The sequence below is a fragment of the Balaenoptera acutorostrata genome, chromosome 5, assembly GCF_949987535.1.
Source record: "Balaenoptera acutorostrata chromosome 5, mBalAcu1.1, whole genome shotgun sequence".
Taxonomy (NCBI): Eukaryota; Metazoa; Chordata; class Mammalia; order Artiodactyla; family Balaenopteridae; genus Balaenoptera; species Balaenoptera acutorostrata.
In genome coordinates this window covers 70,867,151-70,890,235 of record NC_080068.1, presented here as the reverse complement: position 1 = coordinate 70,890,235, position 23,085 = coordinate 70,867,151, and the positions used below count along the sequence as shown (strand labels likewise).

The 23,085-nt window shown below is 41.0% G+C and overlaps 1 protein-coding gene across 1 annotated transcript in view; it reads left to right on the top strand.

Annotated features, from left to right (window-relative positions):
* The window catches only part of CWH43 (cell wall biogenesis 43 C-terminal homolog), a 50,648-nt gene that overhangs the window by 2,108 nt on the left and 25,455 nt on the right, over positions 1-23,085 (top strand). Inside the window, 6 exon segments of the mRNA XM_007180789.2 lie at positions 4,007-4,127; positions 4,476-4,630; positions 7,321-7,522; positions 11,227-11,310; positions 16,338-16,600; positions 19,296-19,421. Of these exon segments, the coding sequence (XP_007180851.2) occupies positions 4,007-4,127; positions 4,476-4,630; positions 7,321-7,522; positions 11,227-11,310; positions 16,338-16,600; positions 19,296-19,421 (951 nt within the window).

The window sequence follows — 23,085 nt, the reverse complement described above, 5'->3', positions numbered from 1 at the left end:
TCAGCATGTTTACATGTTTAACTTTTCCATCAGATTGGAAGGGCTTAAGGATCACTGAGATGAAGAGGGGAAAGATACCTTGGAGAACAGCTTAACTCTTGAACATATTTTTGTTCTTTTTTCCAACTATGACACAAAACTCCGAAGCCATTAAAAAGTTGTCAAATGATACTGCCTAAAAATATGAAAATTATGCATGATGAACACCGTATTAAGCAAAGGCAATCAACAAATTAGGACAGCTATTGCAGCTCTTCCAGTCAGAGGGCTAATTTCATTAATATATGGAGTTCTTACAAATCAATAATAAAAAGGGACCAATAGTTCAATAGAAGAGAAAGCAAAGGATATGATCAGTTTACTGGAAAGGAAATATAACTGGTTCTTAAAAAGATACTAAAATGTATAGAATACAAATCATACACACACACACATATATTCATAGACAGTCTCACATAGGTTGGCAAAGAACAAACTCTGACAACACTGTCGTAAGCGTGGGAAAGCAGGCACTTACGCATTGCTGGCAGAGCTGTAAATTGTCACAACTTCTGCAAAGGATCGGTTAGCATTGTTTATCAAAAGGACAAATATGTATCTTTCACTCAGCAATCGCACTTCTGGGAGTATATCCTATAGATAAACTCATATATGTGTAAAATGATAAAAATAAAAGGTTCTTTAATCATTGCATCAATGTTTATAATAATAATGTTAGAAATAACCTATATGTCATCTATATGGAATAGGTTAGGTTAAATAAGTTATGGTTATGAAACTCGGAGTACTATAGAATACTATGCAGCTATATTAAAGAATGAGAACATTTATGTAAGGAAATGGAATGTTCTTAAAAATATGTTGTTAAGTGGGAAAAAAGAAGCGCTAAACAATATGTGCAGAAGACTAGCATTTGTGTAAAATAGGTTAGATGAAAATATATTTAATAATTAATTGGACATGCATTAAATAGGTCTAGAAGTATTTTTTAAAAACCTGATACCATTTTAGTTGCTTCCAAGGTGAAAACTTTGGTACCTAGACACAGGTATGAAAGGGAAACTTTGCACTGTATACCTTTTGTAGCTTTTGAATTCTGAATTTCAGTACGTTACATTGCCAAAACCCAGCAATTAGAAAATGTACACTTACTATCACAAACACTTGAGGTTATTAACATTAATAAATATTGAGAGACCTTGGAGAAGTACTGGTAGGAAAAAAAGAAGGTGAGGTGCGGTCATGGAGAAAAGGTTTTAAAAAACAAAAACACCAGGCTCCAGTCTGATGGAATCTGTAGCTGAAAAGTCTGCCTGTTTTGCCCTTCTGCTATAACACAGTTGGTTTCTCTGAGTTTTCCAAGTGGCATTTGTTCTTGAGCCACGCTGTAAGAACAGTCACTTGACTTTTTTCAGAAACAGTGACAGGAATCACTAGGGAATTGCCTTCTGTTTTTCTGTTCATCAGTCCCTGAAGAAGGCAGAACGTGGTTAGTGAGTGTAGTGAGTTATGTGGTTACCCACAAAGGTCTAGAGCTCAGAAATAGCAGTGGTAAAGACCACTGGAAGATGCATCCTTTTAAAAGATGACGTCTATAGGAATGAAATAACCATGAAATTTTCAGCTCTAGAGATAATAGAAATGAAACTTTCTTCTTTTTGAGTATATATAGTAACTGAGTTAAACTGGCCTTGGCTCACAGAATCCTTCTATGAATGAAGATGGCCTCATCACACTCCTTGGTTGGCTTTATGAGAGGGATCTCCTCAGTGGCCCTTTTTCGTTGCCTTTGCTCAATGCTGCCTGTGGCAGCTTTACCTACAAAGCCACCCACCGAACAGTTACTGGGACAGTTTTTTATTTTTGAGTCCAGTTCTGGCCCAGGAACTTCTGGAGGCTATAATGTAATACTAAATAACTTTGGCGGAGGGTATGGTATTTGAGATGCTTCTTGTTGCTCCCCTTTCATCTGCTTCCTCCCTGAAAACCCATCACCTTGAGTAGAGGTAGAATTGTATTTGAGAAAGGGGAGTGGGTAGGAAAGTGACTCAGAGTTGAGGATGAAGAAACCAGTTTTTGTCAGATGCTCTTCCAGGTAGCCATTGAGCTTTGTTGATGCTAAAGAGAGGCTGAAGTAAGCCATGATTTGCCTTAAAACTCCCTTTTCAGATGCTTCTTAAGGAAGCAAAACAACTTTGTTTTTACAGAGTCCTAAGGCATTCTTACATAACTACAAAGAAGATCTGAGTGTTCTGTGCTATCTCATCACTGACACCTCAGATATTTTAGGTTGATTACTATGTAGTTAACTATTAAACTAGTTCATACTACCAGTGATTTAGGTTATTTTTGACCTTAAATACCTTGACCCACTAAAATGGCTACAATCAAAAACATAGACAATAAGTGTTGACAAGGATATGAAGAAATTGAAACCCTCACACATTGCTGGTGGAAATGTAAAATGGTGCAGCTGATTTGGAGAACAGTTTGGCAGTTCCTCAATATGTTGAACATGGTTGTCATATGACCCAACACCTCCACTCCTTGGTATAGACCCAAGAAAAATGGAAACATATGTTCACCTAAGACCTGGTACACAAATGTTCATAACAGCATTATTCATAGTAGCCAAAAAGTAGAAACAACCCAAATGCCCATCAACTGATGAATGGATAAACAAAAGGCAGTATATCCATGCCATGGGATATTATTTAGCCATAAAAAGGAATGAAGCACTGATACATGGTGCTACATGCATGGACCTTTTTTTTTTTTTTTTTTTAAATAATTTTTTTTTAAATTTTTATTTATTTATGGCTGTGTTGGGTCTTCGTTTCTGTGCGAGGGCTTTCTCTAGTTGTGGCAAGCGGGGGCCACTCTTCATCGCGGTGCACGGGCCTCTCACTATCGCGGCCTCTCTTGTTGCGGAGCACAGGCTCCAGACGCGCAGGCTCAGTAATTGCGGCTCACGGGCCCAGTTGCTCTGCGGTATGTGGGATCCTCCCAGACCAGGGCACGAACCCGTGTCTCCTGCATTGGCAGGCAGACTCTCAACCACTGCGCCACCAGGGAAGCCCTGGACCTTTTTTAAAAAAAGATTTTATTGAAGTTTAATTGGTTTACAATGTCATGTTAGTTTCAGGTATACAGCACAGTGATTCAGTTTTATATATAATATAATATATTTTTCAGATTCTTTTTCCCTATAGGTTATTACAAAATACTGAGAATAGTTCCCTGTGCTATACAGTAGGTCCTTGTTGGTTATCTATTTTATATATAGCAGTGTGTATATGTTAATCCCAACCTCCTAATTGTCCTTCCCCCCCCTTACTTTTCTCATTGGTAACCATAAGTTTGTTTTCTATGTCTGTGAATCTCTTTCTCTTTTGCAAATAAGTTCATTTGTATCTTTTTTTTTTTTTGTAAGATTCCACATATAAGTGATATCATATGATATTTGTCTTTCTCCGTTTGGCTTACTTCACTTAGTATGATAGTCGCTAGGCCCATCAACATGGATGAACCTCGAAAACATTATGCTAAGTGAAAAAAAAACAGTCACAGAAGGCTGCATATTTTATGATTTCGTTTATATGAAATGTCCAGAATAGGAAAAATCCATACAGATAGGAAGTAGATAAGTGATTGCCGGGGGCTGGGGGTCGGAGTTGGGGGGAAGAGGAGGGAAGGGAGTGACTGCTAATGGGCACAGGTTTCTTCCTGGGGTGATGAAAATGTTCTGGAATTAGATAGTGGTAAGAGTTGCACAACTTTGTGAATGTATTAAGAACCATTGAATCATACACTTTAACAGAGTGAATTTATGGTATGAATGATATCTCAATAAAAATTTTCAAAAAGATTTATGCACGCAGATAATTATATATTAACTCTGTCTTCCCGAGTGTAACCATGGTACCAGACACAGCAGTTATCAAATGCAGATCATCGAATACCAATGCATGATTGCCAGAAACGTTCAGCTCTCCTTAATCTGCAGGCAGTATAGCCTCCTTCCAGGCTCCAAATGCCTAACTTCGGCTCTTGGTTCTCGCGCTCCGTCTGTCTTCCTCACTGGTAGTGCAAGCCGTGACGTGGTGGACAGGAAGTGGTTTGCAAAGGTATGGTTCATATCTTGTGCCTACAGACAAACAAATGTGGTCAGTTACCAAAGGGAAGGTTGGGACCAGGAGTTGCAAGATATAGTATTTACCTTGCATAAGGCCTTGTAGAAGTCGCACTTTTCTCTTCACAAAATCGGGATGTGAATATTTGCCATCAGTCTCAATAATGTGAGAATGAAGGCATTATAACAAGTTGCCTAGGTAACGGGCTATACAAAGGCTAAGTCATGTAGATTACCAACAAGACTACCTCATATACTCCTTCTATGACACTGTGAAATTCACAATGAACATAGTACATTGAAACCACATAAAGAGTTGTTAAAAATACTTCTGTCCTTACAGGTACTTCAGAATCTGGGGATTCATTTTAGGACAGATTCTTCTTGTTGTTCTCCGCATTTGGTACACTTCACTGAACCCAGTCTGGACTTCTCAGATGTCCAACAGAGTGATACTGACATTAAGTACCATCGCCACACTTGATCGCATTTAGACAGGTAAGTGTAGGCCCAGTTTATTTAGGGATTTTCTCTCTTGCACAGTTTATTTACGTTTCTTATCTGAATGTAACACATCTTGGAAAGATAAAACTAGTCTTTCTGCACTCTATCTCCGTTTCTACTTTTTCTCCCCCTGCAAGAGTAGCCGGCACAGGTAGTGGACGGTTATCTAGGCAGAAGGCACCTTTTCCTCGCCAGCATAGAGGGCGACCATAGCAATCTGTCTCTGGCTTGTCTCAGCGTGGAGTGCGAGAGTAGACCCAGGCCTCATACTCCCTGCTGGCTTTCAGCTCTGTCTTCCTCCTCTTTCCCTCTGGACAGGACTTTCCAGGACGAGGACGGTGGGAACTGCATGGGTTTGTTTGGGTTTTTTTGGTTTGTTTGTTTTTTGCTTTTGTTCCCACCCCGCCTCGGGCCCAACTCTGAAGATATTTAAGCTCCAAATATGAAATTTAAAAAGAAAGGAAATCCTACATATTCATACCACCTTTCAGATCACCTCTCTGGAGCTGACAAACAAACTTGGACATTTGCTTCACATGCTAACTCGAGACTCTTCTGAAAAGAAGGGAGAAGTGTTACTAGATTCTACATAACTTGCTCCTGGCTTTGTGTGTAACTCTCAGTGAGTCGCTGTTCTTTTGTAAATACAAGGAGAAATCTCACAGATTAATGGAAGTTTAGAGGGTTTGGTTCACCATGAACAAAGGGCTTGTATAATTCCCCCTTGGCCCGAATTTTGGCATGAAGTGGGGTTAGTGAGAACAAGGGAACATCATGCACGTAAATTGGTCGAGGGACGTTGATATTAATTAGAACATTTAGAACTCGGTCTAGTGCCCTAATATATGTTTTATATTTCATAAATTGCTAAAAGTCGAAACTCAGGCAGCACATTTCACAGGTACAGCCTGATAAGGATCTGGATTCAGGGTATCGCTTACATTTCCCGACTGGAGTTTTCTTCTTTCTCACCTCTGTTTTAAATTTATGTGACCCAGTTGTTGGTCCCTTCCTGTTTTTGCACTGTGCCCCATTTACAAAACTTGACTTCTCACCAGCTTCCCCAGGATATCTGATCATCCCAGGCATTTTTGGGGGTAGCTTTATTAAAGATTTGCTGGGTCTTGGGAGAGGGTCACCCACCATAGTATGCAGCAGTGTTAATCAGCAAATTCAGCTTAGGCGTGTCTCTTCTCCAAAGACTGTCTCCTAGCCTCCAGGCCCTGGCCTTCTTCCGTCTTCACATCTTCTCTCCCTCATCCCTATAGCTTTCAGCTCTGCTTCTCCTTCCTCTCACTCGTTTATTGGCAGAATGGCTTTCTTCCTCTTTGTGAAATCGGGCTGTCACCCTCACAGGCAGACCCGAAGTTTTCTTTCTATCCTGGAGAGGGCTTCTCAGTGTCATGAAGCATCTACACAGCAGGTTCTCTGTTCCTACAAAGAAATTCTCCTGCCAGCATTTTCTCGAGTTGTTACATTTCTGTATGTGAAGTCATTAATGCAACAAACTGAGACCTCGTGGTTAAACAGTCCCGGGAAGTATAGTATAGTCAAGTACACAGGTGCTGCCTAAGCTCTCTTTACCAGCTGTATGATCTTGGGCAAGTTACTTGCTTCCTCTGGGCCTCAGTTTTTTAATCTGTGAAATGGGATTAGTAATAGAGCCTACCTCGTAAAGTGGTTGTGAAGATTAAATGAGTTCATGTAAAGGGCTGGGCATAGGGCCTGGCCCATGGTAACTGCTCAGGCGATGCACTGTTGTCACTCCGGGGACACAGAGGGTTAGACGAGAGCCCTGTGCTTTTTTTTTCTTATTTTATTCAGTATTTATATTTATTACACATGCTAAATTGTTTGTTGAGACCTCGGAATGGGAGATACTATGAGGGGAGTAAAGATGAGAAGGGGTGAGAGAAAAGGAGAGGGGTATACACAAATGAGTTCTAGGGAGGGATTAAATGAATACTGTCCACTGACATCATCAAAACTGGGGAAGTTTTGCCACATTAGCACATTCCCTTCCTTTATTGCTATTTTTTTTAATGTATATTAAACTTATCCAGTGAAACCATCCAAAGACATACAAAGAAGAGTAATTATCTTGCCCTATCCTCAGGGCCTTTTTTTTTTTTAAACATCTTTATTAGAGTATAATTGCTTTACACTGGTGTGTCAGTTTCTGCTTTATAACAAAGTGAATCAGCTATACATATACATATGTCCCCATATCTCTTCCCTCTTGCATCTCCCTCCCTCCCACCCTCCCTGTCCCACCCCTCTAGGTGGTCACAAAGCACCAAGCTGATGAGAGCCCTTTTCTTTTGGGGAGAAGCAGCCTGGTATTCTGAAAGTGTTCCACTCAAGGTGGACTGCATTTGTTCCCTGAACATACCTTTCACTTTTCGTACATATATTTTAGCTCATACTATTAATTTCACTTTAAAGAAGTAAATAAATTTCTGCATTTTCAGTTGTCAAATTCCAAAATGATTTGTTCTCCCTAAATCGTTCCCAATCTAGCCTGCCTGAAATAACCTCTCCCACTGACTATCTCCCAGCACATTCTGCTTTGGATTGGGTCTCATCTCCTCTTCTGAAGTAAGGTCCTTGAAGCCAGGTACCATTCTGTTAAATATAGAGGGTAGATTTCCATGTAACTGATCCTTTTCCATTTTTCATTCTAGATGGTGCCTGCTGTAGACCTGCGGGGAAGAAGTCCGGTGAGGCAGCGAGGGTGATGGCTTCTAGACCGAACTGGTTGTTGGCAGGGGCTGCCTTTGGCAGTCTCATGTTCCTTACCCGCTGGATTTTTGGAGAAGTCTCTCTTGTTTCCAGATGGGCAGTGAGTGGGCATCCCCATCCAGGGCCAGATCCTAACCCACGTGGGTGAGTTTGGGTTTGGAAGCAATCCAGAAATTGGCTAGTATTGTTGAAGAAATTCCTCCTCTGTGTGAGCAGCTAGATCTGCACCAGCCAGATGTTTCGTGTTCCTCTTTCCCTAGATGTCAGAAACATTGCAGGACATTACTGCAGTAGGACAGTACTGGATCTACTCTGGAGATGACGGAGCTGGAGGGGTATTTGCCCCAGTGCTGAGGGATTGCTGGGAGGTAGATGAGGGAGGACTGAGGATAGTGCACGGCTAAGTGAGAGGTCCTGGGAGCTCCTGCATGGGCACGCTGAGGAATTCCTGCCAAGAAGAGCGTTCTCAGTGGCAGGGAAAGCATGGCATTCCTCCAGATCCCCCTATTACAGTTATGGGCACTGGGTAGGACGAGACCAGAGGGCCTTGACGAGAGACCGGGTTGGCAGCAAGGCAGACAGCTTTAATCTCTGCAAAGGAGGGAAGCCTGGGGGAGCTCTGCATCCTCTGTACTTTGGGACTTGTTCCAGCCGTGGGGCTCCCAAGGAGTTAGCAGTCTTGAGCTTAAGTGCTGGTTCCTGTGCTTGGTCGTCACTGACCCTCTCTCTACTCTTCCTGACACCTCTTTTCTCCCATGGCCAGGTCCAGCCTTTCACGTAAAAAGATGGGAGGAACCTTTAAAACTTCTGCCTCAGATATCTGTTTTCTCCTAAAACGCTGAAATTCCCACATACGGAGACACACTGGCTCTTTCCCCAGAGGATGTCTGGGCACATCCCACAGTTGTCTCACATGCAGTGTGTCCAAGTCTGGCTCAGTAGTTTTCACTACCCAGACATGTCCTTCCTCCTCCGGGCCTTGGTTTACTCTGTCTATCCCTCTACCATCTAAGCTGGAAACCAGGAGTCATCTTAGAATTGTGTGTCTTCCTCATTTTCTGCATCTCAGTTGGTATTAAGTCCAGTCGATTCTACTACTTCTCTTAAAGCATCTATCCCTCCCTCCCTATCCCCCACCGTATCTCCTTAGTGGATCCTCCCATCTTTCATCAGGCTACTGCTCTGGTCTTCTAGTGGCCTCTCTGTAGTGTGGCCATCTCCACACTGAGAGTGAGATCTCTAAAATGCACACCTGACTCCATCACTCTTTTGCTTAAAACCTTTCAGCAGTTTTTCTCCCCCAAACCAGGTCATATGAGACAGGATCTGCACCCGCACCCTCACTTAATGTTTTAAAGATGCTCCCTGCCTTATCCCCATGCTTCACCTGGGCTGAAATCACTTTCAGTTCCCTAGACGTGCCAGATTGTCCCAGTCCTCCATCTGCATGTACGTGCTCTTCCCTGTGTCTGGGCTACCTTCTCTGCCTTGATGTCTTGGCAAGCTCTTACTCACCCTTCAAAACCCAGGTCATGCATCTCCTCTGTGAAGTCTTCTCTGATTATCCCACAGACTACCTTGAATGCCCATCCCACCCCCACCCCCTTGTACATCTCTTACTATTATTCTGTATTACAAATTGTTTATACTACAATTATTTTATGTCCTTCATCCTTTCTAGACGCTAAACTCTTTGAGGGCCGGGAATGGGAAAAGGAACTAATACTTATGAGTTCCTCTGTGTCTGGCCCTGAGCTAGGAAGTGTACATATGTGATCTCATCCAGAGTCTATATCTTTTTGATCTTGGATGCTCTGGCATATTTGGGAGGTGGGGAGAGAAGGAAGAAAGGCACAGAAGAAGAGAGGGGGAGGGAAGGAGTTTATTCTTATGTGTTAAAGCTTCATTTCCAAAGCTCCCATGAAAACAAGCATAAGACGTGCGGAAGAGCAACAGGAGAACTGGACCAGGAATCTGAGGCCAGTCTTGAGGGCTGGAGTCCTGGTTGGCCGACAGCAATTCACCATTCAACTTTGGACCAGTCGCCTGACATCCCTGGCCTTGTTTTGCTCACCTTTAAAATGAGGGTTTTCATTTTATGATTTTGTATGCTGGAGTGACACATTGAAGATGGAGATGCAACGCCTGAGACCAGCATTTCCCAAATTGTGTTGTGTGGAACACTGGTTTCTTGAGATGTTACTGGGTAATCTGAGAGAAAAAACAAGCAAAACCCAAACCTCTTTTAGATCAAGTAGGTTTTGGAAACACCGTACTTCATCTTCCTTTGTGATTCACAAGGCACATTAGCATCACAGAGACTCTCGGGAGTTTCTCCAACTTACTCGAACATGGAATTCCTTTGTTAGAACACCTATCAACACATCATAAAATTGATGTTTCTCAGAACCCCGTCTGAGAAATGTTGCATTAGATCATCATCACCTATGACCGTCATAGTAGGAATTGCTCTCTCAATTTCTCTAGATTCTACTTAAGGGAATGGGTCATAAATCTGTTTTGATGGGCTAAAGATGTGGGAGATGGGAGGAAGGTGAGAGACAGGCACAGATGGTGCTGAGGGAACTTTGGGAAACCAGAGGATCAGTGCAGACCACAGAGCCTGGGAGGATGAGGGAGCAGGACACGGTCTTAGCCTCATGTTCCAACTTCCCATTAGCCCACCCCAGCACTCCCAACCCCAAAACTCTCCCTCTTCTGTGCTGTTTTCTACCTTCTAATATCCTGTGTTATTTTCTAACTGTGTTTATTGTCTGGCCCTCTCCCCCACTGGAATGTGAGCGCATGAAGGAAAGGGATCTTTGTTCACTGACGCATCCCAAACCCCTAGAACAGAGCCTGGCACACAGTAGGTCCTCATAAACATTTGTCGTTGACTTGGGGATAGACAATGATCAACAGTGTCCTCGCCAGCCTTTTCTGTCTTCTGTAGACCCAGGACCACTCTTAACCTTAGAAGGTGGGGATAGGCAGGAGAGCGGCTGAGAGCCTCACTCCAGAGCTGGAGGGGCTTTTTTGGATTCTTAGTCCTATGTGGGCGACTGTGTACAATTTGTGGCAGGTTTCTTAGTGCTCTTTCCCCCAGTGTCCTCCCCTGCAAAATGGGGATAATTATTGCATTTACCTACAGACTTGTGAGTGTTAGATGAGCTAATATATGTAAAAATCTTCAAACAGTGCCTGGTATGTAGTAAGTACTATGTTTTTTAGTTTATTTATATTATAGCTGTTTCACTGAGTGCCATGTTGTAGCTTTTATTGCTGCTGGATTTTCCCCTAAAGTTTAAATTCTTTTTTTTCCCTCCTCCTCCAAGTTTTTGCCAAAGTAGCAAAAGAATGAAATAGTTTGTGGTTGTTTTTAAAAACACACAACTATTAATTATTTACCAAACTCACATCAGTCCCAGGAAGGCAGAGACTATTGATAAAAGCAGTATTGAGGTTGAGAAAAGAATGAAAAGAGGCACACTAAATAGAAACTATTCCCAGTGTCTTTTTCTTTTTATCTTTGGCAGAGTCATTTAAAATGTCACGTGGCCAATATGAACTATAATTTAATAGTCTGAGAAAACTCAATTACTGTGTTTACACTGACCATGAAAGACTGCAGATATCGTTTATCTCAAGTCAGAGGTGCTTTTATGTCAATGTTCTGAATGTATATAATATTGGTTCCCAGTGGGCTTTCATTATCTCATTGGTTGTTTCACACTCATATTATCTCTTGGATGTGCCTAGAGGTAGGAGATACATATCTGTTTTATATCTGGGACAATGGAGTAGTAACAATGTCAGATGTCCTATAACGTGTCATTTTTTTTTTACAGAGGTGCAGTTCTGCTGGGCTTGGCGAGTGGATTGATGCTTTCGCCTGGTTCATGGTTTCCTGGTTCCAGTTTAACCTGGTGGATGACAGATGTGTGGTTTCCCTACAGAAGTGCTTCGTTGTCCAATTTACTTGCAGTTGTCCAGTTTACTCCATGTGCCCCTGGAGCGGAAGGAGATGACCATACAACATGTACTGTTGCCCGGTGGGATAGTCTCACCAAGTGCAGCCACTAAAACCCAGATGTCACCACGGTTACCAGTGGCTACTGGTTCCAGGTCCCTGCTTCCTCCTCCTTCACTTTCCCTCTCCTCCTTAGCTGTCTTATCCCCCGACTGGGCTGACATACTCTCCCTCGCCTCCTAAATGACTTATCCAGGCACAGATGTCAGGATGTTTTTTTTTTTAAATTTTATTTATTTATTTATTTATTTATGGCTGTGTTGGGTCTTCGTTTCTGTGCGAGGGCTTCCTCTAGTTGCGGCAAGCGAGGGCCACTCTTCACCGCCGGTGCGCTGGCCTCTCACTATCGCGGCCTCTCCCGTTGTGGAGCACAGGCTCCAGACGCGCAGGCTCAGTAATTGTGGCTCACGGGCCTAGTTGCTCCGCGGCAGGTGGGATCTTCCCAGACCAGGGCTCGAACCCGTGTCCCCTGCATTGGCAGGCAGATTCTCAACGACTGCGCCACCAGGGAAGCCCGGAACAGTTTTACTGACAGTCTGAGGAGATGGAGGGTCAGACATTGCCACTTTGCCAGACCTCTTCCCCTCTCCAAGAGCATCTGTTTTCAGGAATACCTTCCTTTGGGACTCCACAATGAAGCTCAATTTCCCTTTCTCTTTTGTGTGTAACAGTTTGGCCCTCACTCCTCTACCCAGCCTTGGGGTCCATGTTTGCTTATTCAAAGGCTTGGACCCTCTCTGCCCATTCACACCCTTCAGGAATATAGAATATCAATGAAAACTATCATATTTCTGGAGCAATCTACTTATTTTTATGATTATGACCATTTCATTACTGTGACTGAAACTGAATTATGCCACTCTGCTCCCTTCCCCTTAAAAGGCAGGAATGGTGAGAGTCAGTTTTAGTGTTAAATAAAAAAATTCCTGCTCTGTGACAGGGCAAATACTATGTTTGGTTTCTGTGAGGAGAGATGTCCTTATACATTTTAATTAAGCAGGTGATGCAGAGTTTTGTACTAGAGGCTGGGCGTGGGTTTGTGAGACTACACGTAACGGTAATGGAAGATGAGGGTTAAATAACCTCGTAGGTACGTTTCTGTGCACCCTCAGTGCCATCATCCTTGCATGAAGACGTGTATGTCATCCAAATAGGCTACTTAATTCCTGAGGTTAATGAGGTCCTCATCCTCCTGGAGCTGTGTGAGCAAACAGTTGCGGTCACGTTCAGCTGTTCTTACTTGCTTGTGTATTTTTGGGTAGACATTCTATATGAGGATGCTTGTGTGAATATAACGTAGGAGTAACCTTTCTTCTCATCAGAGAAATGCCTCCTGGGATTCCGCACAAAAATGGCCAGGGAACTTTGTAAATGCGGAGTGTGCAGTGAGCATATATAGCTTATTAATCTCTATGCAATTAGGAAAATGAACATGAAATACATTGAAAGTTGTGCAGCATTTATAGCATACCTTTTCTTATGGAATAGGAGCAAAAGGCTTATTGGGCAGGTAATTAGCAGCTTCATTTCAAACATGGGAAAACTGAGGTCCACGGAAACATAAACTTAAAGAACAGAAAAGCTGTGAACTTGTTGTTTTATGCTTATGCTTATTTCCCCAGATAAGTAAACATAGCCTCGAGAGTTAAACCTAATTTAGTTTGACTGTCTCTCTGAAGTGTGAAATAAAAGGCCCTAGGGGCAAGCAGATTTAGGGCTTCTAATGGGCTGTTTGCAGTAGAGAGGAAAGCAGGGCCGTAATTCGTGAGCTCCGTCTCCCTCTCTGATGGTCTGCTCACCTGAATTCAGTAGGAGCTCACAATTATCTAGAGATGGTGCCCACTTTTCACTGTGATTCGTCTCTGGAAAACACCTCATAAAGCAGAATGCAGAAAAAGAAATCATATTTTTTCATTGTACAGTTAAAGTCCCAGCTGGGTCCCAGTATGAAATTAATTATGGAAGTGACCAATAGAATTTCCCAAATGCAAAGATACAGGAACTTTAGATCTGGATGACAATTAAATTAGTAAAATCGAAGTTCTATTTAAAAAGACATAAATGTACTAAATGCGCTGATAGGACCCCAGTGTACTATACAGTGTGTTTACAGTTTTATTATATGAGAAACTTGATCTATTAAAAGTGAACATGTTAGTTACAATAAATATCATTGGAATATTCAATTACCATGAATTCTGCTTGGTGTCTTAGATGTTGTAAAGATCTGGGGGGGGATTATTTGGGAGGACTCAGTCTCAAACAAAAAATAGTTATGCTGTATAGTTAAGAGAAAAAGGTAAAGTAACGGTGTATCATGTGCTACCACTGGTGTACAAAGAGGGAAATGCACACACATGCATTTTTCTTCCTGTGCACAGACTACCTCTGGGAGGATGCAGAAGAAAATGCTAACACTGTTGGCCTTCACTAGGGGAACTAATAGGTGACAGGGGACAGAGGGACTCTTTTTTTACCTTTCAGAGTTTGGATTGAGTTTATAATCCATTTAAAAGTACAATTTTAGGGGCTTCCCTGGTGGCGCAGTGGTTAAGAATCCACCTGCCAATGCAGGGGACGTGGGTTCGAGCCCTGGTCGGGGAGGATCCCACATGCCACGGAGCAACTAAGCCCGTGCACCACAACTACTGAGCCTGCGCTCTAGAGCCTGCGAGACACAACTACTGAAGCCCACATGCCTAGAGCCCATGCTTCACAACGAGAGAAGCCACCGCAATGAGAAGCCCGCGCACCGCAACGAAGAGTAGCCCCCGCTCGCCGCAACTAGAGAAAGCCCACACGCAGCAACGAAGACCCAACGCAGCCAAAAAATAAATAAATAAAATAAATTAAAAAAAATGAAAGTACAATTTTAATGGATTTAAAAATATGTAGCCTGTTTAAAAATAGAAACTAAATTAAAAATGAAAGTGGTAACAGTCAAGGGAAATTTGAAGAGATGTTTTCTTTCCCTTCAGATAATTCTTTGTAGTAAGACAGACACAACAAAGTCATTTTGATATCTTTAGATTAAAATATCAAACTAGGACTCATTCTTTTGAAAAATAGTCATTATAAGCTGGTAAACAGGAAAAATTCCCTCTCCCTAATAATCAAATAAATGAAAATCAAAATATGCTATGAAAAAAAATATGCTATGACTTAGTCATTAATTTGGTAAAGATTTTTAAAAAGAAATGCTTTTGGCAGGGTTCAAAAGGCTCATCTTTTGGACTTCTGGCAGGGTTTCTGGAGGAAGTGAGAACTGGTATAACCTCCCGGGAAGGCAGTTGACCACAAGTATTGACTCTTTAAAATGCTTTTGCCTCTTGACATAGTAGTTGTACGTCTAAGAATCTTTTTAAGAATTATTTTAAGGAAATAATCAGAGGTGTAGTAAGAGATTAATTGACAAAGAAAAATGTTCCTCACAGTGTCAGAAGCTTCCTAAATGGCCAAGAATAGGAAAATGGTTGCTTATTTTTGTGTGTATTTATCCAGTGCAAGAGTGTACGTACGTAAACATGTTTTAGAAGAAAAACATTAATAACACGAAAAAAATGTTCTTGATATAATGTCCCACAAAAAGCAGAATATTATCCTCACTATGTGGTAACGATTCCATTTATGTAAAAATACTTCTGCATATACACAGAAAAAGACATAGGGGAAATACATAGGAGTATTAGCTGGGATCATCGCATCTCAGTCCTAGGCGATCCTCAATTGCTTGTTCACAGTTCTGTATTTTTAAAATTTCTGCAGTGAATAGGCATTATGTTTGTTCATTTCAAAATGAAAAAGAACTTTTATCATTAAAATAATTGTTGTTGGATCTAAGATTTTGAAGGTCTAACTATGGAGTTAAAATCTGTGGGTTGTTTTTGAAGTGGGGAGGAATAGGCAGTCACATGGCATTGTCCTGTGATGGTGCAAGTAGAACTTACTGACGGGTGAGTGCCATGGGGCACTAAGAAGCTGGCTGGATCCTCTTCTCGGGGTTCTTGCCGCAAGCAGTAAGGAGGCTGCTGTAGACATGCTTGAAGGGTGGCTCACTGTTATAAAACATTGACTGAAATGTCCAATGTCTAGAGGATGTCATATTCTCTGCAAAGGTGTTATATTGATGGCTCCAAAATGGGGTGCTGTAAGTCCCTGCTGTGCTGCTGTCTCAAAGCGGATTTCATAGGACTATGGAGAAATGTTATATTCCCTCAGATTTGGCTCAACGAATTAGCAAACATTTACTAAGTGCCTGCTGTGGACCAGGCAGATTGCACAGCCCCCACCACCTCCGAGGCTGTTGTGTGAATGAATGAACTGCCTGCAGAACTGTAAAGCAGTGAGTCTGCAAATGCAGTCTCAGTCACAGCTTCTCTGGGGGCTATGGGGTTGGTAAAGTCAACTTATATATTGTGGGACGAGGGGCAGCATTTAAACTCCTTTAGAAAGTTTCTTAACAAAAATGTTCTACAAACATGACTCTGCATGCTTTCTAATGCCCTAGATCTGGCTGGTTAAATTAAATTAACAAATTTTTGGTATTACAGGTAATTTCCTTTCTTTTTTTCCAGTTTTTGCTATAAGGATCTTAACACAAATAACCTAAAAATGCCTTCTTCTCTCCTGCTGTTCTTCCTGAAGAAATAGCACTAGACTGAGATTTACTGGACCCACATTCCACCTCCAGTTGTGCAAGTAACTAGCTGCATGACCTTGAGCAAAGCATGTTAACCTTGCAAAGACCTTAGTTTCTCACCAGTCTAGAAATTGAACCAGAATGCCCCTAAGGTCCCTTCTGGCTCTAAATAGTTATAAATCGGTCGTCCTATAAGCTTATTATTCCTCTTTTTTTTTTTTTTTTTTTAAGAAAATGGAGGAGACTATTACGACTTTCCTGTCTGATTGTTTTTCTTTCTCTCTCTCACAAACAGGAGCGACCTCGGCTCTGGGTCTCCTTTACCTGCCCACGTGGGCAGCCGCTCTCTCTGGCTGTGTGCTCGCCCTCTTCACGGCGTCCATGTGACCTCAAGTGCTTGGACACCTTATCAGCTCAGGGTCAGGCCCTGGGAAAGCCATGACCACTGCCATGGTATTTTATCTTCTAGAAATATTTTTCTGTGCATGGTGCACAGCTTTTAAATTTGTCCCAGGAGGTGTGTACGCTAGAGAAAGATCTGATGTACTTTTGGGTGAGTACATGTGAAAGGTCTGGATTCAAGTAACTACTCAAAAATTCCCTTCAGGGCTGACTAGGATTTAGCACTTTACATGACTAAGATACATAGGATGATCTTGCCTTTCTTATTGAAAGAGACTCTTTTGGTTAAAAAAAAAAAAAAACCTGGAGGAATGTCTAAATTAGTATTTAAAAAGAAATTTCTTAATTCATTAATGAGTTTCAGTAATATTTATTACTGCAAAGGCCTTGGAAGTGAATAGCTGTGAAAAAAACAAGTTTAATCCATAATAAGGTATAAAAGAGGTCCCCGTAACCCCATATTATATGATATGTAAGGAAAAAATATGAGCATGGTGCGCACATTGCTATTTTGGTGGTAGGCTTGTAAATATATATAGGAAGTGTGATTTTTTTTTGGTTCCCCTGAATTTTATGTATGGTTTTTATTTACCCTCTTTTTACCAAAAGATTTTTTCATATGTGAATTTTAGTGTAAATGGTAAATTCTCAAATCATAGAGTACATATCTTCCATTTCAGTGGTTATGAACTTATGTACCAAAATTAAAATATCATAAACTTAGTTCAGTTCAGTATTTCAGAAACTGTCTTCTGGCAATAGTGAAATTACTGATGTGCACCAGGCAGACACAGATCAGATATTGCTTGTCGTTTTATTTTAAGTAAAACATGTCCAGAGCCTCCAGGATAAAATCTTTGAAAAACTGAGGAGACAAAACATGTTAATAGGGGATTCAGTTCTTGTTTGTTCAGACATTTTTCCATTTGTTCATTTATTCATTAAAAATTTTTTGTGCACCTACTATGGTCCAGGCACAGTGCCAGGTGTAGGGGATTTAAGAGACATAGGGTCCTACCCACCTGGAGCTTCCGTGTACTGGGGGAGATACCACACATCAGATTAGACAAATTCTTAGGGGGTTACAGCTGGGGTAAGTGCTGCACAAAAGTCTGGGCTTCTACTTATGTTCGTCTGCATTTCCCCCTTGTGCCCTTGGAATATATCCAAATCGCCCTGTACATTTTCACATAAACTTTTCTCCTCTATGAGCTAGACATCTGTCAGGACAGGCTGATTTGGAAGAGGTATTTTTCAATTATGTGAGATATTTTTAAAAACTTTTGAGGATTTGCTATTTCTCGTGGGACATCAGGCTGTCAGCTGATCAGAGACATACATTGCTGCATTTCCTCTGCGATAGTCTCGGCTTTGCGAACTTTGTATTTCTTCTGATTTCTTTCAGGTGTGTGTACTCTCTCCTGCTCTATCTTCCTATCCAATGCCCTGCTTTTTTCTTACTCCAGCTTGTTTGGGGGTCTGCCACGTGGAGCAAACGAATGAAAGTAAGAGCCATGCTAAGCATATATTTCTTTCTTTAGAATGTTATGAATGAAGGGTGTTTTGAGTTCCTTCTCGCTACTTATGGAATTGCAGAAATCGTGCTTTATTCCAGCTTCAAACAACTAAGAATTCTTTTTAGTAAGAGTGACATTATGTCGATAAGGCCACAAAAACTAAGGAACATTAGTAATGTTCAGAGTAGCTTTGAATAATGATTGAAAAGAATCTGTATTAGATCAGAAACTAGATATAAATGTATTGTCTAGGTTTCTCCTGCTGGTTCCTGGAAATTGCACATAACTTTTTTTTTTTTTTTTAGCTTTCCACCTAAGCATAACTTTTACTTGACATTCTCTAATTTATATATTGTTCAATCATACCTCTGTTTCCATTCTCATTATATACAACGTTAGAAGTATGTAGACTTCATGTGTAAGCTACATTGGAATGCACCCCAGTTAAGCTCATCTTTCTTGGCCCAGTGTGAATTCCAGCGTGCATCCTCTGTGTGGACCCACAATCCAGGCCAGAACTGTTGCCACAAACACTGCCATATTAAGAACCTACAAATCCTCCTCTTCTGTTCCTCAACTCGGTCGGTGCCTGTGGTCCCTTCAGTGGAGAAGACTGAGTCCCTAAGGCAGTCCAGAAGGCTGCTTTCTCTTCTCCCCACCCTTCCCTGCATGACCAACAGTCAGTGACCGACACTATCACCAACCTAACAACTAGGAAACACTCAGGAAATTCAAAGTAACCCCTCATCAGAAAAAGTTTGGGGTTTTTTAATGTAAAGCATAATTTCTAGAACCCTACCTGATTTCTTATGATCATCCTAATTATCAAAAGTAAAACTGGAGTAATTACTTAGGTACTGAGATAACTCAATAACTGATTTTTCAGGATATGTCCATTTAAATGAAATCAAGGCTCCTGGAATTTACCATTAGAAGGATTTTTTGGATTAGAATGTAATATATTCATCTTTCTTTTTTTTTTTTTTTTTTATTTATTTATTTATTTATTTTTTTTTTATTTTTGGCTGTGCTGGGTCTTCCGTTCGTACGAGGGCTTTCTCTAGTTGCGGCAAGTGGGGGCCACTCTTCATCGCGGTGCGGGGACCGCTCTTCATCGCGGTGCGCGGGCCTTTCACTATCGCGGCCCCTCCCGTTGCGGGGCACAGGCTCCAGACGCGCAGGCTCAGCAGCTGTGGCTCACGGGCCCAACTGCTCCGCGGCATGTGGGATCTTCCCAGACCAGGGCTCGAACCCGTGTCTCCTGCATTAGCAGGCAGATTCTCAACCACTGCGCCACCAGGGAAGCCCTCATCTTTCTTTTTTTAACAGGGACAGTGATGCTAATTATTGGGCTGAATATGCTATTTGGTCCCAAGAAAAGCCTTGATTTTCATCTTCAAACAAAAAACAGTCCTAAACTGCTTTTCAGAGAGAGTGGAAAATACATGAAACTTTGTGAGTATAATTTTGCTTCCTTTTTAAAAGCATTTTATTATCATATATGGCCTTTATTATGTTGAGGTTCCTGGACTTCAGACTATACTACAAAACTACAGTAATCAAGACAGTATGGAACTGGCACACACACAAAAATATAGATCAATGGAACAGGATAGAAAGCCCGGAGATAAACCCATGCACATATGGTCACCTTATCTTTGATAAAGGAGTCAAGAGTATCTGATGGAGAAAAGACAGCCTCTTCAATAAGTGGTGCTGGGAAAACTGGACAGCTACATGTAAAAGAATGAAATTAGAACACTTCCTAACACCATATACAAAAATAAATTCAAAATGGATTAAAGACCTAAATGTAAGGCCAGACATTATAAAACTCTTAGAGGAAAACATAGGCAGAACACTGTATGACATAAATCACAGCAAGATCCTTTTTTTTTTTTTTTTAAATTTATTTATTTATTTATATTTATTTTTGGCTGTGTTGGGTCTTCGTTTCTGTGCGAGGGCTTTCTCCAGTTGCAGCGAGTGGGGGCCACTCTAAATCGCAGTGTGTGGGCCTCTCACTGTTGCGGCCTCTCCCGTTGCGGAGCACAGGCTCCAGACATGCAGGCTCAGTAGTTGTGGCTCATGGGCTTAGTTGCTCCGTGGCATGTGGGATCTCCCCAGACCAGGGCTCGAACCCGTGTCCCCTGCATTGGCAGGCAGATTCTTAACCACTGCGCCACCAGGGAAGCCCACAAGATCCTTTTTGACCCACCTCCTAGAGAAATGGAAATAAAAACAAAAATAAACAAATGGGACCTAATGAAACTTAAAAGCTTTTGCACAGCAAAGGAAACCAGAAAAAAGACAAAAGGACAACCCTCAGAATGGGAGAAAATATTTGCAAATGAAGCAACTGACAAAGAATTAAACCCCAAAATATACAAGCAGCTCATGCAGCTCAATATCAAAAGAACAAACAACCCAATCCAAAAATGGGCAGAAGACCTAAATAGACATTTCTCCAACAAACACATGAAAAGATGCTCAACATCACAAATCGTTAGAGAAATGCAAATCAAAACTACAATGAGGTATCACCTCACACCAGTCAGAATGGCCATCATCAAAAAATCTACAGACAATAAATGCTGGAGAGGGTGTGGAGAAAACGGAACCCTCTTGCCCTGTTGGTGGGAATGTAAATAAAAGAAGTGAAATTGAGTTATTTGTAGTGAGGTGGATGGACCTAGAGTCTGTCATAAAGAGTGAAGTAAGTGAGAAAGAGAAAAACAAATACCATATGCTAACACATATATATGGAATCTAAAAAAAAAAAAAAAAAAGGTTCGGAAGAACCTAGGGGTAGGACAGGAATAAAGACGCAGATGTAGAGAATGGACTTGAGGACATGGAGGGGGGAAGTGTAAGCTGGGACGAAGTGAGAGAGTGGCATTGACATATATTCCCTACCAAATGTAAAATAGATAGCTAGTCGGAAGCAGCTGCATAGCACAGGGAGATCAGCTTTGTCACCACCTAGAGGGGTGGGATAGGGAGGGTGGGAGGGAGACGCAAGAGGGAGGGGATATGGGGTTATACGTATGCAGATAGCTGATTCACTTTGTTATTCAGCAGAAACTAACACAACACTGTAAAGCAATTATACTCCAATAAAGATGTTTAAAAAAAAGCATTTTATTATAAAACATAAATTTTCAGACATATGAGATTAAAGAGTATGATGAACCCTCATGTACCCTTAAAGCAGTTCCAACAATTATTAACATTTGCTAATGTTGTTAATACCTATCTTCCTTATATTTTTTGGTAAAACACTTTAAAGCAAATCGCTGATATTGTATTTTTTCAACCATAAATACTCTGTATTAGTTTTGTTTCACTTCTAATGTAGATTTAACAGGTAGGATTTCCAAAATATTTTGTTGTAATAGTTGAGACCATTTATTTCATTTCTTGTTCTTTTTTGGGAGATTTAATATGTTAATGTTTGGAATATTGATGAGCTGGAAACTCAGGCATGAAATTAGTTTACTATTCAGTCTGACTCATCTCAAAATATACTAGATTAAATAAAAATGTTTATTGAATGTGTAACATTTGCAGATAGTGTATTAGGATATAACATACTGCATAACTCCATAGCATTATGTAGAATACAAAGATATATAAAAACTGGTCTCTACCGTCAATGACTTGATGCTTTACTAGAGAAGACAGAATCTTATGGTGTAAAGAGCTAAAAAACAATTAAGAAGCTAAATAAAATTTTAATATATTTCTAAAAGAAATGTCATGAAGCAGTAAGATCATTAGATAAACCCCTTCATATATGTTCCATCATAATTTGAAAAAGTTATATTAAAATTTAGGGGAAAAATTTAAATTTAGGTGGTTTTTTTTTTTTTTTTTGTATATATTCTTATACTTTAGGTCTGTCCCTTGAAATCAGCATCTGGTGGCTTTTGTTTGTTTGTTTTTAGTCCTGATAATCTTTGTCTTTATTATTACTATTATTATTAAATTATTTAATTCATTCATCAAATTGAGGCACTTGAAACAACTTATTTACAAAGTTGTTTAGATAGCTTTGTATGATTTTCCAAAACAAGCTTTATTTTTATTTTATTTTATTTTTTTTTAATTTTTTTTTTTTTTTTTTAATTTCTTTCGTGTGAGGGCTTTCTCTAGTTGCGGCAAGTGGGGGCCACTCTTCATTGCGGTGCGGGGGCCGCTCTTCATCGCGGTGCGCGGGCCTTTCACTATCGCGGCCCCTCCCGTTGCGGGGCACAGGCTCCAGACGCGCAGGCTCAGTAGTTGTGGCTCACGGGCCCAGTTGCTCCGTGGCATGTGGGATCTCCCCAGACCAGGGCTCAAACCCGTGTCCCCTGCAATGGCAGGCAGATTCTCAACCACTGCACCACCAGGGAAGCCCCAAAACAAGCTTTATTTTTTGGACCCATTTTTGGTTCACAGCAGAATTGAGCAGAAAGTACAGAGATTTCCCATAGGACCCTCTGAGCCCACATATACACAGCCTTCCCTGCTAGTGACCTGCCCTACCACAACTGATGAACCTACAATGAAACAGGACTATCACCCAAAGCCCTTTGTTTACATTAGGACTCATTCTTGATGTTGTACATTCTGTGGTTTTTGATGAACGTATAATGATATATATCCACCATTGTAATATCATATGGCATAGTGTCACTGCCTTAAAAATCCTCTGTGCTCTGCCTGTTCATCCCTCCCTCCCCCTGCCAATGGCAATAACTGTCTGCTTTTTAAAAAAAAATTAATAGATTTTATTTTTCAGAGCAGTTTTAGGTTTACAGACAAATTGAGCAGAAAGTGTGGAGTTCCCATATACCGGCTCACACTCCCACCTCCTCAGTTTCCACCATTATTAACATCTTGCATTATTACAATTGATGAGCCAATATTGATACATTATTATTCACTGAAGTCCACAGTTTATATTCGAGTTCACTCTTTTTTTATGTGTTCTGTGGGTTTTGACAAATGTATAATGACATTTATCCACTATACAGTATCATACAGAATAGTTTCACTGTCGTAAGCATGGTAATGTGCTCAACCAATTCATCCTTCCCTCCTTCCTCCAGACCCTGGCAACCACTGATCTCCTTAC